Source organism: Arthrobotrys flagrans (genome assembly GCF_004000055.1).
Source record: "Arthrobotrys flagrans strain CBS H-5679 chromosome Unknown unitig_0, whole genome shotgun sequence".
NCBI lineage: Eukaryota > Fungi > Ascomycota > Orbiliomycetes > Orbiliales > Orbiliaceae > Arthrobotrys > Arthrobotrys flagrans.
The window spans coordinates 6,220,665-6,244,063 of NW_027137550.1; the positions used below are offsets into that span (position 1 = coordinate 6,220,665).

General features: G+C 48.2%; 4 protein-coding genes across 4 annotated transcripts; 1 reads left to right on the top strand and 3 right to left on the bottom strand.

The window, feature by feature from the left end:
- Nucleotides 1-40: 40 nt before the first annotated feature.
- Nucleotides 41-4,183, bottom strand: DFL_004842 (uncharacterized protein; the record flags this gene model as incomplete). The annotated part of the gene is made up of 3 exons (XM_067634007.1): nucleotides 41-3,804; nucleotides 3,863-4,096; nucleotides 4,153-4,183. The coding sequence occupies 3 exons, from the start codon at nucleotides 4,181-4,183 to the stop codon at nucleotides 41-43; spliced, it is 4,029 nt and encodes a 1,342-aa protein (XP_067492118.1).
- A 543-nt stretch (nucleotides 4,184-4,726) lies between these two features.
- On the top strand, nucleotides 4,727-7,676 carry DFL_004843 (uncharacterized protein; the record flags this gene model as incomplete). The annotated part of the gene is made up of 2 exons (XM_067634008.1): nucleotides 4,727-4,936; nucleotides 5,004-7,676. 2 exons carry the CDS (start codon nucleotides 4,727-4,729, stop codon nucleotides 7,674-7,676), a joined length of 2,883 nt encoding a protein of 960 aa, XP_067492119.1.
- Nucleotides 7,677-8,478: 802 nt separating this feature from the next.
- DFL_004844 (uncharacterized protein) lies at nucleotides 8,479-11,798 on the bottom strand (the record flags this gene model as incomplete). The annotated part of the gene is made up of 2 exons (XM_067634009.1): nucleotides 8,479-10,384; nucleotides 10,441-11,798. The coding sequence occupies 2 exons, from the start codon at nucleotides 11,796-11,798 to the stop codon at nucleotides 8,479-8,481; spliced, it is 3,264 nt and encodes a 1,087-aa protein (XP_067492120.1).
- Nucleotides 11,799-17,312: 5,514 nt separating this feature from the next.
- DFL_004845 (uncharacterized protein) lies at nucleotides 17,313-23,075 on the bottom strand (the record flags this gene model as incomplete). Its single annotated transcript, XM_067634010.1, has 5 exons — nucleotides 17,313-21,400; nucleotides 21,575-21,600; nucleotides 21,801-22,504; nucleotides 22,568-22,636; nucleotides 22,695-23,075. 5 exons carry the CDS (start codon nucleotides 23,073-23,075, stop codon nucleotides 17,313-17,315), a joined length of 5,268 nt encoding a protein of 1,755 aa, XP_067492121.1.
- Between the last annotated feature and the right edge of the window lie 324 nt (nucleotides 23,076-23,399).

Here is a 23,399-nt window from a genome sequence, read left to right on the forward strand (position 1 = left end):
AAAAGCGGCGTAGTCTGAAAATATACTACCGTGTTACATATCATGCATCGGAAGACCATTCCTCAATGTCGTCATGAATAACTGGTCTCCGTGAAGGTCGTACAACAATGATATCCGCCTCTTGCTCTGCCTCTTGTGTAGCCGTCTCCTGTACTTCTGTAATCGGTGCAATTCCTTCGGCTACACCGTCCTCAAAATCTGGCTCAGGGCGAGGTGTATATAGGAACACCGCTTCGCCCCATCCCGAACCCCCAGTGCCAATCATCGCGTTGAGATTCCCACGGAAGTATTGTTCTCCGCGAGGCCTTGCACCCCCACGGCTTCTCCCCTCAGAAGCATAGGCGGATGCTCTAGTAGTGCGCTTCTTGCCACCACCGGGTCGTTGGGATATCAAACTACTCGTCTCTCGTGCAACTTCCCCGTTCTGTAAATCATACCTTGCGATCTCTCGAACGTATGGTATGGTATCTACAAGAACCGACGTTGGTCGCCCGATCTGCGAGTGACCCCCGTACTTGACCCCGTCGAATGGCCACCGGAGGTCCTCCGGGCTTTTCTTCTGATGTTCCTCTCGAAATTTGCGGTTCGAGGAAATCATGTCCACGATCCCAGCTTCCGTCGTTGGTGCGAATACTTTATCGCAAACTTCTTCCGACATACGAAGTCGACTGGCGTCGCGTAGAACGTTGCGAGCGAGGATTTGTCCCGTAATCGATAGCAAAGAGCTGGTAGAAAGTGGGTCCGTCTTTCTTTCTGCATCCACTAGGGTAACTTCCAAAACAGCATCGGGCGATAGGTCCTTGTCGTCATCTTTGCCGTCCTCCCTGAAATCCTTGAGACCGCTTGGAATAGGATCGATCTGATAGAGATCGTCGTCATAAGTAAACACACCGATCCCTTGGTGCGCGTCTAACATACTCAGGGATTCAATGTAATCGCCGTATGTCGACAATAGAGGCTTACCCCTCCTGGGGCCATTGGGATCCCAGGTATTCTCAGGAGCGCCCATCCAGCTTTCTAGGCTTCCGTGGTAGAATCGATCACCGATATCAACCCCAGAACCATCCTGAACATCCTTCCACACAGCAGGCTCGTCAATCTCGCTGGCCTCGAGTGGTCTCCCATCATCGCCAATAACGAGATCCCGACCAAATGACTCCATCTCTGGGAGATATGATCCATCACTTATAGATCGCTTGACTTCACCCGCTGCATTCCTAGAATGCCCCTTGTCTGGATCGTCCCGAAGATAAAACCATCGGCTACACCATGTGCGATCACCGATCGCCATCTGACACCAAAAGCTAAGGTGCGCAATACTCTTTCGTAAGTCGTAGTTGTAACCCTCATAAACACTGCGAATCATCGCCCTGTTTAAAAAGTGACCCTGAGCAGCCGCCATGCAAAGTAGGTAGTCTGCTGCCAAGTCGGGGCTTGCAGGCTTGAACCGTAAGATTGCGTACAAATCCAGCTCAGGAATACACTTTATAAGCGATTCATCATTGCAAGTGATGATTACCGGTCTTTTCGACTTTTGGATCAATGTGATTATATACCGCCAGAACCCAACATCTTCTGCAAAAAGCGTATCTGCTTCCTCGATCAATATGAGGGATTGTTGCTGTTGCTGTTGATTAGATTTCTCCTTCGGCTGCACGCCCTGGGCGGCTCCTTGGGCCGTCGGCTGTGCGTCTTTCTTCGAGAAAAATGAGTTGAAGCCGGTTGGTTTGGTAATTGTAGGTTGTTCGATATCCGTACTCGGGGCAGCCTGTTCCTGGATTTTGGGTTGGTGCACCAAATGATTGCGACTCATATCTCCGACGAGTTCTTGAATCTCCTTGCTACCCCTTTTTGTTCCAGCGTGAATCTCGAAAATGTGAAAGCCATGTTCTTTAGCAGCTGCCAATACCGCAGCCGTCTTGCCAACGCCCGAAGGGCCACTCAGCATAATCGAATTGGGAAGCCTTGCTGGTGGAGAACTTGTGCGCTTTTTCTGCGGATTGGCAGTGGAAAGAACAGTGGCCCTGCTCTTACGTCGAATCTCCGAATTTTTGAAGCCTCTTAGGAAGTGTGGGCCGGTTGGGAAGGTTTCCGTGTCCTCAGGATCTGTTAAATCTGACATTGTGTCTTCATCTTCGTCTTCACTGACCACAAAGTCGTCTAGTTCATGCTTCGGCTTTTTCTTCTTTTTAACAAACGGTGCTTTCGGTTTTGAATTCGTCCCGTTATCGACAGCTGTGACTTTCATGCACGCTAGCCATTGGCCTAGCTCCCGAGCCTCTTGTCCAGTTTGCAGTACGCAGCTACTCGAAGTTGGTTCGTACAGGGAGCTCCAGATTCGTGATTCACATTCAGACTTGTCAAACGCTGTAAGTAGTTCTTCGCAGTTCCCAATCTTCCTCATGAGTTCCCGGATGGCTGGATGTGTGGTTTCAGCGTAAAGGCGCGAAGGTTCAATCTGTGAATGGATGAATTTGATAACATCACTTGCTCCCATGAGCTTCCGCCCGGGTACGCGGACTGCAGGGTGGGAGACCGGTGGCCCGTTTGAGTCATCTTCCCAAGAGTATTTAGCGTATAGGTTTGAATATCTCTTGCGCAGCTTCTCCAAGATAAACTCAGCTGGTGTAACCTCGGATTGCTTCGTTTTTCCTTTCCGAGACGTATTATTTAGCAGTCCATGAGCTGGCGGGATCGGTAGTACTTCTTCGGTACCAATATTCCGAACGTGCATATTCTCTTTCGAGGGCCATGGGGGCAAATGTTCAACCTTGAACTTTGGCTTAGGCTGGAACGTGAAGGGATTTGGTCTGAGAACAGGCGGCTTCGGCTCCGTAGGCGGCTTCGTGGTAGATTCGTCGGCTTGCTTTTGCCTTTCACTAACCTTCACGAAGAATGGGTGCGGCTTCACAACGAACCTCTCGAGGACCTCCTTGCTCAGCCTCAGCTTAACTACAAGTTTTGGTCGGGATCCCGGAGGAATAAGCTTAACAGCGGCAATTTTACCGATATCGAGCTTAACAATAAGCTTCCTTTTCTCGTCGTGGGGACTAGCCGGCGATTCCACGTCCACTGAGGTTAAATCCACATCTGCAACGGACTTTCGTGGCCTCCCCCTTGTCCTTGCTTTCTTAGCTGGCGGCCCCTCAGTAGTACTAGCTGGCGGAGGGGATGCGCTTCGGCTCCTTGTCTTGGTCATAGGAGTCGATGACTTTTTCATTAAATCGAAAGCGGAACGGGCGGCTGTAGATCCAGCTGGCAGGGTGCCCGTTGACAGCTGATTCTTTACGTGAAGAACAATCCTATTTGTTCCATCGCCTAGATCTCGAGGGGATTCAAAATTCGTCGGTATTGTGGTGGGAGGTGGGGATGATCGCGCTGGCGGGCCAATAAGAGTAATCTTAGCCGCGGGCAGTGTCTCCTTCTCAGAAGACCTTGGTGGGGTTGGTAAGGATACTAGTTTTCCAGTGTTCTTTCGTCTCTTCTTTACGGCCCTCTCTTTCGGCAGGTCATCCACACCCGAATCCTCATAGTCACTACTATGAGGCGAAGACGGTGTCGGAAAGCCGCCCTCTGATATAGGATCTCCCCAGACCAGTCCATCTAACGCCCCGTCGTGGGATCCCAAACCCGGGTGACTATATCTTGAGCCATTCTCCGCTTTTGCAACCCCTTTACTAGCTTTCCGCTTTCTAGGCTTTGTAACCTTGCCCGTGTCGTCATTTGTCAATATCTTATGGAGATTTAGAGCCACCTTGTCGGTTTTGGGGGTAGATTTCGCTTTCAGAAGCTGGATTGCATTGCCTGTCAACTGGTTAGATTTACTGGCAACAGGATATAGATTCCTCAATTCCTTGCTTACGGGTTTCCTTATCGAAGAACGGATGCAGGATTGTGTCATTCTGAACAGGAGCCGGCAGAACTTCTGTCATAGCAGGAGCGGGTTCGATTGCGGGAATGGTTTCGGCCGCGGGAGTAGGAAGGGACTCGGCTGCCCCCGGCAGTAGTTGAGGTCTCTCATATGTATTTGGCTCAGGTTCTAGAGGCGGGACTATGCTCGGGTTCTTATTTGCGGGAGGTATCTCAATGAAGAAATCTATCCAAAGCAGTTAGACACCAAGTTATAGGAGAATCGAAAGGGAGCCAACATACTAGATATGGAATTCTGTTTCTTCCCGCCCATTGCTAGAGCTACCTGGGCGAGTCCAAGGAGAGAAGTTACAACTCCATCAGCGTAGTGGTGCGGTATTCAATGTCTGTCTTCCTGTACTCTAAGCCAAGAACACTCAGAAGCTATGTTTCCAATACTCGATTCGATTCGTAACCTAAACACTGTTGAAGGATCGAAGAGATGTAGATGGCTAAATGGAAGGCGAGGGATAGATAGGTGGTAAGGGTGGCTATAGCTAGCTAGGTCTTGGTGAGTTTGCAATGTCGTCGTTGGTGGAGGTAGTTGGGTATCGAGATATGATCGAGGGAAGTTGCATGAGGTCTGCGACATATCGCAAGCAGCCACAACAAACGCGTTCAAATTCAACGCGAGGTAGTCCAACCGCACGTTCCTATCTGTCCAGAACAGGCAATTCCAGAATCGACAAACATCTGGAGAGAAAAGGCTTGGCATCTGTCGGCTCTAAATTTTTTTGTTACTTGAAATTTTTCTGTGGTGATACTTGCATCCTTACAACTTCGCATCTCGTCGACCTTCCTCAAATTCTTCACGAAGATGGCCATATCTTCAGCTACAGCGGCGCCATCGGTGTCGCTGTCCAATCCTTACTCCCTTCTACCCTTTTCTAGAGCAGAATACTCTTCAGAAACCTCTTCGAAGCAGTGCTATGGCAGTCAAGTTCACATTCAAACAGGTCCATCCAGGAAGCGAAAGCGCTCGGAATTTACTATCGCAGTCGACGGCCATGGGGTTTCTATCGTTGATGTAAGATTTTGGGTATACCTTTTCCATCTATAGTTATCTTTACTGACGTTCCGTCCTGAATGACTAGGTGCAAGCTCCTCGTATAATATCAACCTATTCTACCCCTCCAACCACCCAGTTCAGCTGCTCTCCGCTGTCGATTAGGAGTGCCAATGGCTCCACAAGATGGTCTTACGCTTCGATATCATCGGACGGTCGCTTTATATCTTGTTGGAAAGAACAGGCAATCCGACGAAGCTCACGTACTAATTCCGTCGTATCGTCGCCAGTGTCTGATTTTGGCCCTTTGGATACCACAATTGAACACCATTCGCGCCTAGTTACTAGATCTTCTACAATACTCTCGCTACATAACGTCTCTTGTAGTACCAAAGGCGATGGTGAGCCTTCGGCGGATGACATCCTCGTTGTGTCTGAAGATGCCAGCATTCAATGTTTGTCCGCAGATCTTCAAGTTGAGCGATGGGTGGTCAACAGCCGAAATACACCTTCGCATAGGACAAAGGGACCTCTCCTCATGTCCACGACACTATCGGTCAATACGGCGAAGAAGACACTTTTAAAGAACAGGTTGGAGGTCCTGGCAGGGTATCAAGCAAAACCAGGCGATTGTATTCTCATAACCTTGAATGCCACAATTCGGAAAGAGAACAACGTCGAAGCTTCCTTTTACTTAATATCCAATGCCTCCCCTATGGGTCATGTCAGAAGACTCACACAGATACGATTGGCGACTACCGGGACAGCAGACAAGTCCCAATTTACTTTTCATGCACCAACCGGTACCCTATTCCGTCAGGTTGACAAATCAATAACCACCTATGACCTCTCAAAACTAGCCCCGGAGCCTGAAGCCCTCTTAGAAATCAGCAGCTTCATCTCATCTGTTCTACCTACATCTTCTAGTAATCTGTTCGTATCTACGGAAACTGCAATCAGTGTTTATAACACTAAATATGGTGCCACACACTGTACCCTAAATACCACCAGTAAATCCAGCACAAACCAAGTGCTGGATTCGGGACTCCACAGCTCTCTCCTCTTCCTCGGCTACGTTCCAGAAATTGATGTCGCCATCGGTTTCAATCAACACGGATGTTTCGCCATCCAGCTCACAAAATCCGGTTTCTTCACGGGTGATACTATCCTCGACTCTCTATGCAAGGGTGTCAAATCCGTCGATATAGAAGAGGACTTCGATGGCGCCAAGAGAACATACACGGTCCTAGACGAGAAAGACAACCAGAAAGAGCATTTGGTGAAAAAGGAAGGCCACGCTCGTGATGTACTAAAGATCCTTAGCGAGCTTGCAGCAGAAGGGGACGCATTTGGCTTCGAAAAGGAATTCGCAGAGTTTGTTAAACTTGACCGCAAAACGGGTGCTTACGCTATCACTGAAGCAACCATGGCTAATGGTACCTCGGCCAACGGATCGAATGGTACTAATGGCGGTCATATTGAGCCAACATCTCTCCATTCAAATGGCTCTACGCCAAAGGATGAAGATCTTCCAGAGTTTCTTTACCCCCCACCGGAAGAAGGAGAATACGCCGACCCAGAGCTCGAAAACCTCTCCCAGTCCTTCGTCGCAGCCATTCTTGGAATGGTTTTCAAACTTGTCATCACAGAATCTGGCGCTTTGGAGCTAGAACTTACAATGTCTGTTCCTAACGTGTTCAAGTTTCTGCTGTGGGAAGGATACTTCTCATGCACCAACTTGCCAGCCCAAGGCAGCGGCTTTGTCGATGCTCTAACAAAGTTCGACCCGGAGCTTAACTTGCTTCTCTTCTTCCTTGAAAATGCATCCAGGTCTGCCATTCCATTGAAGGAGGTCGTTGCTAGTGTTAAAATTGTCATGATGGAGCTAGTACAAGGTGCCGATGCCTCTGCTGTCAATGACATCGATGAAATGGACCTTAATGAGGAAACTCTCGATGACGAACAACTCCAACGGGTAACCCAGCAGGTCGAAAAGGCATTAGAACAAGCCCAGCTACTATTAGACCTTAGCGACGTCAAAGAACGTATCCTCCGTGCCTCATTACTCCGTGTCGGAAGATTCTCAAGGGCTGCTATTATCAGAACCTTGAGAGAAACTCTCAACGGAGCAGAGCTTGCCGGATTGATCCGTGTCTTGCGACGCGAGCTCCTCCGTGACGCGGATGAACGGGATAACACTGGAAATATCAACGAGGCCGTAGAGAGCCCCCAAGACAATGAATGGCTGGGGTTGATCTGTGACCTCTTAACTAGTGCTGTGGATGCGGCGGGTATGACGGGATTACTTTTGGCGAAGGATACATTAGTCCAATACGGTATCGATAAACCAGAGCCAGTCAGCGACGAAGCCGAGGAACTCGAGAGAGAAGAATTGCTCCTCGAGTCACTTTCTAGCGAGGTATCTGCGACCTGCGAATCCTTGGAAGGTGCAGCTCAGGTCTCTGAGGCCCTGCTACACTTCCTGAGCCGTGCAGAGGCTTATAGTGCAGCCATGACGCAGGCCACACGCCCCGCCAAGTCGATAAGGCCAGGTGATGTTCGACCTCGCCGTCAAAAGAAACCAGAAATCGTGGCGAGGGAGAGGAAGAAGGCTGCAGTTTTGCCAATGGGATACCCACCACCGGTTACTCGCAGGAGAAGCACGGATCCAGCAGCGCAAAAGATGAGGGAGGTAAGGGTCAACAAGTATCGCAAGAACTTGGGCGTAGGAGCATATTCTCTAGAGAGGATTGAGGTTTAAGTAGCATATTTTCTCGAGGTACATAATACTTCAGGGATATGGTTGGTTGATCAGTTTTGTTCGATTCATAGTTTTTTTATATTCGCCGAGCATGTGGGATTACTTCCTTTATATTACTTGTTTTACTATAGGATTTCAATCAATGTTTATATTCGAGGCTAACCTCATGACTACTGGAAGAAACCTGAGAGAATTTGCTATTCCGGGGTTTGTACGGGAGCTTGATGGTAATTAAAACTTGTAAATCCCATTACTTGACTTCCCACACTCCAGGGCCATTAATCCCTTCCGGACCTAAGGATAGAATAATACAAATCTAGAGAAAATAAAACTCGAAGATCGAAATTAGAGTAAGGTTAAGAATTCAAAAGAGAAAAAAAAGAGAATCGCTAAAACCAGCCGAAAAGAAAAAAGAACGAAAGCCATGACGATTCCGTAACGGTCATTAGACACCTCCGCACATGCGCACACTTACACCCCATCTCCTATCTTAACCCCTTAATCCCATACAATAACAAAACAGCCATGTTCCCTTGGTATATTTAGGAAATCAACAAGACGCTGAGAACGACAAAAAAAAGGTAGTCGGAAGTTGTAGGAAGCACACGAAAGACGAGAAAAGAAACCCACAAGGAATAGAAAAAGACAATCACAAAACGCCACAGAAAACCCTTCTCCGTCCATGTAAAGCCACAAGACCCGATAAAAGAAGCCGGTACAATAATAATACTAATAATGATAATGTAACATAGTTGACACTGTTGAAGAATCAAAGAGTTAGGTCCACTTGAGGGTAGATGTACTACACCGCCCCTGCGTCCTCTAGCTCATTTAGCCATTTGGCCACACCCTCTGTGAGAACGTTTTCGACGAGGGATTTTCGATCGTCTGCAACTTTGCGCACGACATCCTCGAGCGACCCTAAAACAGCTTTTCTAGTGTCATAGTTGGCAGCTTTGCTATCAGACACATCTGTGCGTCTATGCGAGTTCTGAGGCCTCGCTTTTGGTGATTTGACACTCGCAGTCCGCGACGGCAGCCCGGATTTCGGAGGCGATTCCGATATCACTTTTTCGACAGCCGAAACGAGCAGCTCTTCCATATCCATAACATCTTCTTCGACGAATTCTTCTTCTTCGTGTTCGTCCCTCATGAACGAGTGAGCAACAAGTTGCGCTGGGGTAAGATGCTGCGAGAAAAATGGTGTCGGCTTCTTCTTCCTCCGAAGCGTTAACCGCTTGATCTTCATCGTGTTGGTATCAGCGATGAGAGTACTGCAGATATCGATCCATTTTCCTTCTTCGCGGCCATTTTCATTTGCCGGGGTGGGAATCATTGCTGGCGTTGGCTCAGACTGCATCCCACGACGAACATCCTTTTCAAGATCTCGATAGGACTTTACGGCCTGGAGGATAAAATCCGGATGAAACCGATCAAGTTCCGCGGCCACATTGCCTGTGGTATCACTTTCCCCAGTCGCTTTCGGGAATGGTGGGAGAAGTGTCAAAGCAGAGAGAGATATGACTGAGTTTTCCATTGAAGACTCAGCAGCAGTGGTCGATGTAGGCGAAGATGGCAATGGTGATGATCCAATAGCCCCCAACCCTCCCATATCAAAATTAGGTTGCACGGCAGGCAACCCCATTGGGATATCAACATCAATGATCCCATCATCGTCCACGGAGTATCTCAGAGTGCTTTCCTCGAAACCCGGTGTACGAATCTCATCTTGGTGCCAGTGTGTGGGTGGGCTGAATGTAAGTGGTCGTGTCGCCTCGTCCCCTTGTCCGTCGTATAGCCCTGGATATCCATGGTTGTCATTGTCGTACACATGATCCGACAAACCAGTATCTGTCCGACGCAGCCTTCCGCTTTCTGTATTTGTGTCATCGGCGACCGTCGATGCCAGGCTACTAGCGACGCTTGCGCTACCACGGCTTCTTGGACTCGACCATATGCTGCTCAAGAAGCTACCCCAGCCACTTGCATTGGTACCGCCGGAAGACTCATTCGTGTGGCCGCTTGTATTGTTGCTACCACTTCGTCTTAAAGTCTGCATGAGCCCGACGCTGACTGATGAGCCACTGCTTCCAGGGCGGGGTTCAGAATGCTCCTTTTTGAATGAAGAGCTCAAATTTGCTGGGTGAGGAGCAATACTATCCGTTGTGGTGGTACTTGGGGCTTTGCGAGGAGTTGAAAACGGGATGGGTAGCTGAGCGGTGCCAAAATGAGTAGGTAAGGAGGTACCTATCCTAGAGGAGCTCCCATCTCTATCACCCGCATGACTATTCATGATTTTGGGGACATCCCACGTGCTCGTCAGAGTATCGTTCTCATCTACTCCCTCAACCATACTGAGTTTACTAGGAACACGACGGATCTCTCGCTTGAAATCCGGCCCCTTGTTCGGCGGAGAACGTCCAAGGCCATCGTCACTAACTGTGCTACGGTTCGACGAGGTGTAGTCACCTGTCCAGTGAGTCGTGGGAGATGAACGCTCGGGGAGAAAGGCTGCTAAGAGATAGACGAGTCGTCGTGATACAAGCTTGTTGTCGCAAACAATGACCGTCCTGGAAGGTAGATACGCATCCTCCTTGCTGAGTGTTCGCTGCCTCTGAACATGCCTTCGACGATACACCGGTGGAGCAAGCACGTCTAACCAGTCGGGATGATGACCAAGGAAAGCCGTCAATAGGGTGAGGAAAAAACTGTATGTACGTCAGTATACAGAGCAAGGATATTCGGACGCAATAAGGCTGCTTACAAATTTCGATCTCTCCCACCATAGGTCGTACCGGCCCATTTTGCTTCCTCCCTCCACTCGCTCCAGCGACCCTGGCCAGTGATTACCCGGGGAATTTGAAGACCAGTAGTGATTCTCCACCGCTGTCTTTCCACCTCTTCTTTGACGATAGGGTCATTCATGAGAGATGCTGTGTCTAAGGACGTTTTTCTCTGAGGACCGTAAGTAGGCGGCGACAATATAGCGGCCTTCGCAGTTAGTGCGGATGTGATACGTTGTGTCGCCACGACTTGCAATTCGTTAAGCGTCCGAGTGATGATGTCCCAATTCTTAGTCACAAGATCCATTCTATTGTCGACCAAGTTCTCCGCCAGTTCGTCTGGTAAGGGAGCCTGGATTGGTCGACGAATAGTAGCTAGGGGATCCATGAACTCAACGTCGCCGGGTGGTTTTGTTTGCCGAGGATTCGGCGACTGGTGGACGGAGTTGTTTGGGATGGAGATGATCAATCCTATGGCGTAGTTTATGGTCTTGGGCGGTTTAACCGCTTTCAAAGCACTCGGCGGGGTGTTCATTTTTGATCCCATATTAGGGAAAGGAAACCCATGATTCGAACCTACTGAGCTGCTAGGAGTAACTGGTAGCTCTTCTTTCGATGGGACTTTGAACGAAACATGGTGGTGGTGATGCTGTTGAGTGACGGTTATCGCGCTGGATGACGAAGGCAGAATGACATTAAAGGTTCGGGTTATCAAAACGCTCTTGATATCCTCTTGAGCAGCGTTGGCGGTCAGATCTTGTGTGGAGGCGGATATCTGACCCATGACCGGGGCCTTCAATGAATTCCTTCGCAATGTGTTCGGAGCACTTGTCGATGTTGTATTAACAGTCGGCGTGGTAGTCTGAGGGGCCGATGGCAGGACATGTACTTTGGTACTCGGGCCTTTGTATGCCAATATCGAAGAGCCAAACATACATTCCTGGAGCACCTTTCTTTCATCTTCGGCTCCGGCAGCTGGGGTAAATTGAATCCCAGACACTGACAAACGGGCGCCAGATCTCCTCCGACTTCTAGGAGCGGATGTTGTTGAGAGGCCAGGAGAATCGGCTTTACGTGAACCCATGCCCTGGGGGTTTTGGATTGGAACAGAATCATATATTGTCAGTTTTGTATCTCCATTGACGGAGTCCTGTGCTATAATGACTCTGACATCGCGAACACAACCCTTCCCTCCCTCCTCGGAGCAGTTGCAAGTGCTGACTGTGTTATTTGCTTGATAGAGAAGAGCCCTTGTGTGAGCATCTTCGGCTTCGTCATTAACCGGGGCCTTTGGGGTATTGGACGAGGATATTGCTGTCGAAAGAAGGCGTCCCAGCATATTGAATGTAGTATTCCCTGGTCTTAGCGTATTTAGAATAGGAAATGGGTCTCCTTCTGGATTGATATTGGGTTGGCTTTTTTGTACGTCAAAGGGCCGAAGCGATATGCTTAGACCATTTCGGCCACCGCTCTTCTTTGAGTTCGTGCTGTTGTTCTGGATGATATATTGACGGACATGATAGTATTCAAGGGCTGTTTGCTAGTAGGCTGTATATCCATAAGTAGCTTGGTCGTGGGGAGGAGGTTGCAGAATCGGGATCCAAGCAAATGTAATGCTGGTATGCAGGAAGGAGGCAGCCTGTATACAGCAAGTCGTCGCGCAGCCTGAAGGAACTATTTAGCAGTCTGAAGGGCTGGATCTCTTAGAAAAGGGTATTAGTGATAAGAAAAAAGGGGTAGTTTGATGTTTGCGAGAACGATGCAAGAGTTCGTTGACGGAGAGTAGTCAGAAGAAGAGGGTGATGGTGGTAGTGACTGATATCAAAATATCAAGCTAAAAGGTAAGATGGGTTATGGTGCTGAACAGGGAAGCAAGCTACAGAAGCAACACCAAACAACTGATAAACTATGACCCATCGACGACTAAACGATATGGGAATACATCAATAAGGGAGGAAAGAAGCCTATCATCCGTGGACCCGAGGACAGTATACCCCGACCAGAATGAGACGAGGGGAATGAGAAATACATCAGCGTAAGCCAACGTCACCTCTGACAGTAATGGGACAGCCAGTCCGACATGTTAACATGGCAGACTAATACGCCGTCCGAATGATAACGGGAAAAGAGACCTGCGGAGAGCAAGGTTCGGACGAGAAATATGTACCTTCGTACCTTCTACGCCCTGGAAAGTCCAGTCGCATAGAGGCGAAAGGGAACACGGATGGCCAGTTCCATGAAGCGATATAATGTTCTTGCGTGAGAATAGGGACAAAGACAAGCAAGATCGATCCAAAGAACAAAAGGGCATGCGCCTATTATGACCCGGTAGCTCGTCGACCTTGCTCGCTAGCCTATGGTTTATTCGTCCGATGGTATTTACCCCCTTCTGCCTGGCCGCCCAAGGAACTCGCTCTTGGGTTCGTGTGACGTGGTGCTTGTTCAGCATGCTAAGAGCGAACCTTCCATTCTCAACGGAATGTATCGCTGGAGGCCGATGCTGCCACGAGGTTGCACAAGATGGGCGCGCATACAAGGTTGGCGCCTGCAAGAGTGTGCTTTTGCTCCCCTATCAGGACGCTTTAATGCAAGAAACCTGGAGGTTACACATACTCGTGCGCAAAGAGGCCACACGGAAATCCGAGATATCGATCCTTTAAAAATGAGGCAAATCGCAACAAGAGTATCGATATTGATATCAATACGGATGCTGCGTACAAAGATGAGATGTTACATGTGATATGTGTGCTGTTTCGAGCATCTCGTGAGCGAGCCCGGTGGACCAGCTTCCACCTCCCGATGGCTTAGGCGAGCAGGTACGAATGCTCGGATACCCACACTAACATGTGAGGCCACGGGACATACCAACCTGAACGAAAACGAAGCAAAAACGGGAAGCTCGCAACAACTGTTGGACGGGATACCACAGTGGAAAAGAATGCGACGAGCATTTGGAGGTAAGGTATGAAGGAGGATCAGTGTCCCATCTCAGGTGATAAGATTTCAACGGGCTGATGCGAATAACTCAGCAGCAAATCACGTTTTTGATATTGAGACATATGCAGTCCGAATATGAGTGAGATACCAATATTCGGTGTGATAACTCTCTCCCCAAAAAGGGGTTCAAGCAGTTGGAAATACAAAATGGGAGTGCACTTACGCTAGACTGGAATTTCGACGGTTGGTCTACGTAATCGACTGGTTGAACGGGTTAATTCCGCAGATTTCGAGGTGATGCTGCAATTATCTTTGCGTCGAGATGGGTCGTGGTGTCGAAGAAAAAGAGAAATGGCAAGAAAGTAACTGGTACAAATGATCGGGTTTTTAGGCTGGTGGGGAGACTTCTTTTGCTATTAACGTCGGTCCGGAATATGGATTTAGAGAGATCGAGTTGGAAATCAGCCAAAGTCTCCGCAACACTATAATAAGAAAGACCAAGCTTCCGGTCTGTCGGACAATATATTTGATTACCACGAGGTCAGGTTTTCGTGAGGGATTAACAGAAAGTTATATGGGCCTTTATATCCCGACCAGCTGCTGCTGAAACTCGAAAAGACCGGTGTAAGAATGGCGGTTGCCCGAGTTCGAGGTTCGTATAAGGTTTACCTTGCAGCCCCTCTGCAAACCTAGCTCGACCCGAACTAGAAGGCGAAGTCGGTCCTGTGACAAGGTGAATCTATGGAGCCATGTTGGCGAATATGGAATTGAACTCCTTAGATGCAATGAAGAGAAACAGAGATATATGCGACAGGTCGTACATACACCATAGTTGCAAACCCGGGCAGTCCAGATATATGTATCCACAGCACAAGACCCGCTTCTATTCTCGGTGCTAGCTTGTTCGAACCACGCTAACAGCTACCACTAGGGAGAATTGCTAATGTGATGGATGGTTCACTGGATGAGTTTCCGTAAACGGTTGTTTTGCCTCTCGCCCACAGACGAATCCCAGCCGCTTGATGGGAATTGGCCAATCCTCACGTCAACATTTGAGTCCTCATTCCAGGACTTGCATCTCCATACATATATACATACATACATATATGTATGCATATATACATCGGTTGTCATTTTCCTCCGGGGATCAATGATATTTTGATTTTGTCTCAGAGACCGTCAACATCCGGTTGCTACTCCACTTAGCCGTCAAGTACCACACGGCATAATACTCACAGTTATCCGCACACACGAGCTCCCTGCGGTTTTGTCCATCTGATAGCTTTTGGCGCTTGGGATCGGGGAGGAACATCAACACTTAACCGATATCCAGTGGACACCAAAGTTTATTCAATTCCTCGACCCCCAGACTACAATTCTTCGCTTCGCAGCCTAACGAAGCCAAACGTTTCTGGTTGCGCTGTTTGCAAATATAAAAGGTCGTGCCTGCCTGATTGCATCTCACAGGAATGTCTACAAATTGACATGCTGATGAGAACTCAAAAAAAAAAAAAGACACCCACCGCCACATGAAATACTTTCAATTGCAGTGCAAGTATTTCAAATCAGTATCACAATTGAGAGGCCGGTCCGAAATATGTTAATGAATATCTGGAAATTGTCCGACGAATTCAAAGGTGGAAAAATTTTTTCATCGATTTTCGCCGAAGAACGGCATCTGTGAGAGTATTTCAGTTTGGAGGATTCCGCATGAAGTGGGGCATCGACGGAGAGCCGTTCTCCAAATTTAACGGTATCATGTCATGCTCTCTTGTTTCGAGCAGGGTTAGATTTGGCGGGGTACATACGATGCAACCAGCCAGAAGTCCTTATGAGGTCTGGACGCCGGATGATTTCTGTGAGAGCTCTAGTCGGAACGCTAAATCATCGGTTTATGTCTCCGTCTCCACTGATATCGGGAAATCATTTAAGTGGTCAGTCTATCATTTGAGCCCGAGTATAGAAGAATTTTACCAGCATAACGAAAAATATTCGAAACTGATCTTCATTTAAAATGAAAATCATGAGGCATATGACAGCAGTTTGACGCACAAGACAGACGATCCAACAGCGGATGTCTAACGCTTTGCCTTACCAGCGGCTTTGCCAAATGCTGACCAGGTCAACCTAGGGTACTAGGCTCGTGCACTGAATCTCCTTCCGCATTCTCAGCCCTGCCCAGGTTTCTCGACCATTTGGATATAGCAGAAACCCCATGGTTCCATTAAGACCGCCAGTCAATATTGCTACATCGGGACAGACCGGTAGATGCTAGCGAGAAGTCGACATCTATGCATTCATCCAAGCGACTTTGCTGAAGAAACTCGTCTCGCTCTCATGGTCACCAATCGGACGGTCATATTTGAGTCAATCATGATTAAACAGTTTGCCTGCAAGCAAGTTTCCTTTTATCGATAAATACCCGCCTTGGAGAATGCTCGCCTCATCGACCTTAATTTCTGACACCACCACTTTATGCACCCCGCTATGACATAAAAGGCAACGAGCTCCCCTCCAGTCTGTGGCGAGGCCCGGCCTCCAACTTACCTCGAACGACCACCGTGTCGATACTCACAATTCTGAACTCCACCGCCTAGATGTTCCTGCGTGACAGATGTCGCATGTTGGAGACAACAACTAGCCAAGCTTCCAAGCCTAGTGCAAGACCTAGATCAACGTATAAATTGCTACATATACTGCTAAACTCCTGCATCCTGACTTTATGCTTCTTTCATCCAAAGTTTGCCGGCATCCAAATGGCACCCTTGTCATGCATTTCACAACCTGGATCCGTTTAGAGAGGGAGGGCGCAAGACCATAATCTGATCTGGTTTGGATCCCACTCATACCGAGATCGAGGGAACACCCAATGGCTTCGGATAGACCTGTCTTTTCAGGTAAAACTCTTAATCCCTTGTCGGCTCTTGCATCTTGGTGGCTTCTTGACATTTACAGGGGAACCGTCGGCTCTCTTGGGTATTATATCATAATATCAATTATCTTTGCCGACATGTTTAGAGCCGTAATGAATTGGTATGCAGGCATATTTTCAAGCCTATTAACAACCAAGAACAGTTCGTAATTCCATTTTCGACGAAATATCAATTAAAGGCTATGATATCTTGGAAGTAAAAGTCTTCAGAATGTTGAACCTACTCCATTAGTATCCCGCACTGACCCCACCCTTGATGGAGGAGCACCCGCCTTCCCATTCCTTCCCTCCCTTCCCTTCCCTTCCCGTTAGCGCCATGGGGACCCCAACCAATATGCGATTGGCAACAATAAAAAACTCTCGATACCACTATAGCTAACCAATGATTACTCAAAATAATGATCGATGCAACAGCGGATTTTAACTCCGGTATCGGTGGCCAGGTGCGGCAATTGAAAAGGGCTCTGTACCGTGCTTGCTTAGAATGCGGGCCTTCCATATTGAATTGATGCTTGAGGTCTTCGCTCTGCAATGCATAGGCAGATTTACAGTCACAGTGCATACGGAAATTACACCGTTGTATTCGGTACCGTTCCGAATTCGCTTAATTGGGCGGTTGATATCTGGTATCCTTGAGACCATTACATTTGCATCTAGTAATTTCTATCCTTACCTTATTCGAGGATTTAGTAGTTGAGCAATACATTAATGATCTTGGCATGTAGAATGTGGTATTTTTGTATCTTCAACGCAAACCTCTAAAGGAGGCTGTGTCAATTCGTGAATTCATTTTGGTGGTGCTGTAGTTTAGACGGACCTTCGAAATGCCTAAAGAACATACTTAATATTGAAGTTTGGAGAAGATTTTAACGGCAGCGTATAAATATTAATACCATACACTTTTGGCTATATACAACACCAATACTGAGCTCAATGCTATTACAGGGTCGTTTCAAAACGCCAACCAACCCCTTCCGATTACATTCAACTATCCCTGTCCCTCTCGCCCGCAAGCCCAGAGCTCTGGCTTGTACTTCTCCTATCCCCACTGAACACGCTTATGTTACTCCTGTTTCCCGTCAACGTGCTAATACTACTAGTGCTTGCGTTGCTAATACTACCTAGAGCCAACATTGCTGGACTGACGGGGTCCCTCATCCCAGGACTCGCCGTACCAAATAATCCGCCTGGGATACTTGGAATATTCGCAATTCCGACGATCGTAGGTCCTAAAGGTGCACTCGCCGCGCCTCCGACTGGGCCGACGTGTGGTGTCGGGGGGATCGTAGTCACGCTCTTACTATCGATTTCTTCATAGAATGCCCGCAGTTTTTCCGGATCTTTGCAGAAGGATATCAGTTCGTCTTTTATAATCTCAGCAGTGACAAAGGTTTGCTGTGATGCCGTCATTGGATTGAATCCCGAACTTGCCGTAAACGAAGATGAGGCAGGCGCATGCGGGAACGTAGACATAAATAAACCTCCTCCGCCACCTTTAGCACTTCGATTCTCTCCACGACGATCGTCCCTCCCAGAGTTATTGTTGTCGAACTTGTTGGCATCCATGCCTCCTCGTGCCTGAAACAGCCTATTTGCAAGCAGGAGGAAATCGCCGAAATCAGTGATCTGTGCAAATATTACGCCAGTGCGGTGGATGTATTGGGTATATCGATAGTTTGGTATACCCCATGAGTATGACACCTCTACATCTTGGGGGAAGTTCTTCGCAGCCTCAAGGTCTAGGACGAAGTTGAACTTCTTGAGAATGGCTTCGTGGTAGAAGAATGTATCTTGATATATTGTGGCCAGGGTAGGAGTTGAACCATCGAGGCTGGCGTGGTTCGGTGGCGGGATGCAGAGACGAGCGATGGCTGGTGACCTGAAAGGGTCGCTCGCAGCGATGGCACATATCTCGTCGGTTGGTGCTTCGACAAGTTTCAACCCGTATCGGTGCACAGTTTTAGCCCATGTAGTCAGCGCATCGTCGATTAATTTTGCAGTAACGTTGAGCCATTCGATACGAATATGGTAGCAGTTCTCCGGATTGTGAACTCTATCGTAATGGAGATTGACGATCTCTGGACGGTAAGACTTTTTTCCAGGGTCAATGTTGTACTTCATAACCTTGCTTAGAGCGACTCTCGCCTTTTGCTTGGGTGTTTGAATGCTGGAAGGCGAATCCGTGCTGTTAAAGTATATGCTATCCCCAATTACGGAATTGGATCTCGCGCGGCTCAGCGACCCGGGAATTAGATCCGTATCACCAAGGTTATATGGTTTTGAGCTACGCCCGCCGAACCAACCGCCTCTCGACATGGGACGAGCAGCCACGTATTCACTCTGAAGTTGGTAAAAGAAGTTACCATCACGGAAGGCGTGCCTTCGCTCCACGTGCTGGAAGAGCCCTTGCTTCATGAGATCGTTTCCGTACTCAACCGCTTCCTCTCTTGTGTCAAGGTCTTTGAAATTTAAGAGCATCCAAGTGACAAGTTCAGAGCCAATGAAACAATTGTAATGGAGCCTTAGATGCCATCTCCGATCCTGGAGGCGGATCCCCCTCGGTCCCTGTAATTCCTGTGCTAGAGTGGGTAGCCGCATACCACTTCTCTCGAACATTTCCGATCCCGTAATTAGATGCTGTCGGCGAGCGTTGGTGTTTGCTTCACCAATCAAGGGTAAGCTCTCAACCTCTTTTGCTACCACAACTGATGGGTTGGCTGTTTTGAAGACGATTTCAAGAGGGTTGTCATCCTTTCCTTTCTTCGTTCTTTGGTATCTACGTTCTTCGGGGGGGACGTATCGATGTCGCTGGAACAACTGTGTAAGCTTTTGGATACCTTCGAGCCGGATTTCTTCGTCGTTGAGGTCCTCCTGCGGGATTCCAGTGATAGTTTGCCGCCGTTGTAGGCCGGCTCCCGGAGGTAAGTCGACAGGAATAAGAATGAATCTTGCCCTCCAGAATCGCATTGGCTCCACAAAGTCCTCTTCGTACCCTCCGATGTATCGATCCACATAATTCCAGCTATAGTCGTATTGTGGCGGTTTGAACACCACAGTCAGTGGCCGGTATGTCTCAGAATAGTTCGTCCGAACTGATGCATTATACTTAATAGGCGCCAGTCCGGTTCCACCGTTCCTCTGACCCACCGGTTTTCGGGTGTAACGCTTAACCTCGACGTTATACTCTTCGTCACAAATAAGCTGGTGGATATTGGGTCCCATAGACATATAAACTGATGATCCGGCTTTGCCCATGTAGTTCATGGCGAAGATATCCGGCTCTCCAATTCGGTTTACGGTAGCCTCCTGAACTGCAGCACCAACGACGATCTGGAACCCACGGGACAATCTCTGTGACACCATTTCCCTTACTAGCTCCTTTCGGTTCCTGCTGATTTCCTCAACGTCATCGTCATCATTCTGGGAAATAACATAAGGGCTTTCAGAGTACTCGTTGGCAAGCTGCTCAAGAGTTGGGAAGTATTCTGTTGTAAGAGGGAGAGCTGCTGGTGAACACAGTGATTTCCATTTCATGGTTGACACTCTAAGTGGGCGGGGGAAGACATGCTGCCACCGACGGAATTGATTCTTAGCGCTCATCTGTGCTTTCTTAGGATTTGAAGGATTTAGTATGGTAAGCCAAGGAAGAATCGACGATGCAGGGCTTGCAGTAGGCGCGATACTTAGCTGACCGGAAGTCTGTGTCAAGTCGAGTCTTGGGGCGGCGAGTCTAGCTTGAGAAGCAGCTTTTAGGGTATCGATCTGACCTCCTTTCGAAAGCCTTCCTTCACGCAATGCGATTCCTTGACGCCTTTCCGTTGGGCTTAGAGCCATAGCGGATGGTGGTTTTGGTTCTTCTTTCATCTCCGAGGCAGTATTTCGAATAGCTATAGGTCTACTTGGTTTTGGAGTATTCAGAGGAAAGTCGTTAAGGGACTTGCTGTCAGAACCCTTGCCGTCATTAAGGGAGGCGTGGCTAACAGACACTGTGCTATTGTTTCTGATGTAGAGGTCTGGAGAGAATATTGCGTTCGATAAGAAACCGGTACTTGTAGAACTAATCGACGTCCGCGCTGTGACAGCAGCGGGTGTAAAACCTCTTGTAAGTATGGGGAAGTGAGTCGCCGCGGTCGTTGCCGCACTCGGGGCAGCCTTTGATGATGAGCCGAAGACTTTAAATCCACCAGATCCAAGGAGGCCCCTCGCAAGCTTGCTCTTCTCAGCTTTTGGCTCGGGTTTTGGGTCTTCTTTTGAAATCATTGGAAGTGCTTTACGCGGTTGTTTCGGTTCAACAACTTCCTTATTTTCTGTAGAAGTAGCGAGCTCTGCAGTTTCGTTTGGAGATTCGAGGCTAGGCCTCCGCTGCTTCATTTGAAGATCAAAGAATGCGCCAGTATTGGGGCCAAGGCTTCTCCGGGATACAGTACTCCGGAAACTCGTACTTAGAACATTTGGGTCTTCCTGAACAATCTCATCAATTCGCTGTTGGTCTTCATAGACTCTCCGATACCTAGCCTCGTCCTGTGCGTTCAGAATATCATGCAGCGGCCTGAAGGCGTAATCGTCGTATTTGTCCATATATTCTTGCATAGCCTTCTCGTGTTTCTTCGCAGCTTCAGTTCGCTTCTTTTCTTCAGCTGCAAGCTCTTTCCTTTCGTTAGCGCTCTCGATAAGTCGCTTTTCTTCGTACTTCGTATGGTCTTCGTATGGCACAAAAAAGGGATTTTCATGTAGAAACGGAATACTGATCTTGGCAACTTCATTCTCCATTACTCCCATCATTTGGAGCTCATACATTTTACACCTTGGTTTGAAGTTTGAACTCTTCTTTTGCCTTGCATGACTTGTAAGACCAGTAACATTAGAGGCTCGGCTCCTTGCAGCAGCTTGCATTCGGTGATGACGAGATTTTCTTTCTGAGGAGTTAGACCAGAAGGAAACATCGATCCAGTGAGGTACAGCGTATAAGTATTCATCACCCAGAGCATCCACCATATGTTCATCCGTTATTCCACTATTAAGAGCATCCGCAAGTTTACCGGCAATGGTCGCATTCGACATCCGCCTCCCCCCTGACCGGAGGCATCATATGGAGTTTCCGTACCAGACCGTTTTCCGAAGTCGTGAAGGGTCCCAGCTCGAGATCTTGAGGTGACGGGGGAGCGTGGGTCCGGTGTTTTTTGAAGATTCGGGTTTTTATATTTGAACAATGGGGTACTATGTAAAGGAGGCCGTGAGAGACACACTAGATCGATTCCTATCCCGTTGGATACTAGATTTTCTGTGGTCATCTGGAGCATCTGATAGTCAATTTCGAAATGACCTGTTCCCGGGGTAATAATTATTATAGAAATCCCAGTTCGAACCAGGTCCCGATCAACGTGATCCCGTGAAAATTGATTGCATGCGAGGTTAATAGCTTCCAGGATATTCCCTTGGATTGACGTTGAAGGCTCTCCACGAATAACGTACGACTCTGGAAAGGGGTCCTCCGGCGTGGGAGCTGTACCACCGGGACTAACAGGCTGCTCGATATGAGCGTCTAAAGGAGCCCCTGTCGGTTGGACCAAGATATCCTTGAGGAATACTGCAAATTCCTTTTTGAGCTGATGCAGAATAATTGTCCAATCTTCACTCTCTCTATGCGTGACGACAACTCGGAAGAAGTCACGATATTGAAGTGGTTTGCGGAACGCTGTCATCGCGGTATGCTCGTCACCTGCTTCCATAACCCCAATTTTGACGTCACCGTCATAAACAATGCGTGTAAATAGGACAATACTGACGAGATGGCGGGCATTTAGTCTTTTCCACCTTTTGAACAACTCAGGTAGGAAACCGTTGACCATTTTATTAAAAAGAATCTCGCCCTTCCCCTCGTTTTCGAAATGCCACATCTCCTTGGACATCTGAACGAAAAGAACGAATCTTGCCGACGAGGATCGAAAGATAGGCCGAGTTTTGGAGGAGAAGTAGGCGGATTGTACTTTCTGCCCCCGGATCCAGATACCATGGATCTGGGCTTTGATTGCCCCGACGAAGTTGATCCTTCGTGAAGAGTAAAGGCATTTGCCAGCGAGCTCATTCGCAGCTAGTCTCCACATATCTGACCGTGCCAGGTACTGGTCACGGAAAAAAATCTCAACATGAGAAGCTTCATGCATGACTTTATCAACCTAAAGGAAATTCGTTAGTTTTAATAATATAGGTTGCTGCCTTAGCGGTGTCATTTAACGTACGATGGTCAATTTTACATTGGTGCGCGGCAACAATTTGAATTTGGTCGCGACATGCTGTGCGACAGAAACCTATGACATGTATGTTAACCCGGTGCCAATGTCAACGATAGGATTTATGCGGTAATACCTGGTACCCGGGCAACTTTGTACGGTCATCGGGATTCCATTCTGGTATGATAAATAAATAGTGCGCATGGTGATTTTCGGAACCATTATCGCCTTCCTTCCCGTTCTTTCTCGGTCCATCATTATCGCTCCCGAACCCTGACCCCGAGTTTTCCAGGCCTGCTTTCAGCGTAGCCAGAGCTTCATGAGAAGCAGAGTTTGATTTCCAAGGCGTAAGTTGAACGAGGTCTCCGGGAGAGGCATTTCCCTGGAACAATTCTGGATTGAAGATGACTTCCGGTTTAGAGCCCGGAGTATTTTGGGACTCGTGAATCCATAGAGTTACGACGATAGAAGAGTAAAGCTTCGTTTTGGAGGCCGCTTGGCTGCTGAGAACCGACATGTGTAATGAATCGCCGCTGTGGCCGACCGCGCCGTCCTACGACATGGTGATACTGTACTTGAATCGGATCGAGGCGCACTCGGATACTTAGTATCCAGGTAGAGCGAAGTTGTGTAGAAAGCGATCGCGAGATATTGGAACCGACTTCCGTGCCGGAGATTCTCCAGAAAACACGAAATAATATGATTGAATGAATTGATTCAACGGCAGAGCCCAAGCTTGAATGGAAGTAGGAGTTCGCGACAGGCTGAAGCAAAGTGGACCCTGGCCTGGCTTGCCAGGTTCATGCAGCCTAACCTTATCGATTGGGCGCAAATTGGTGGG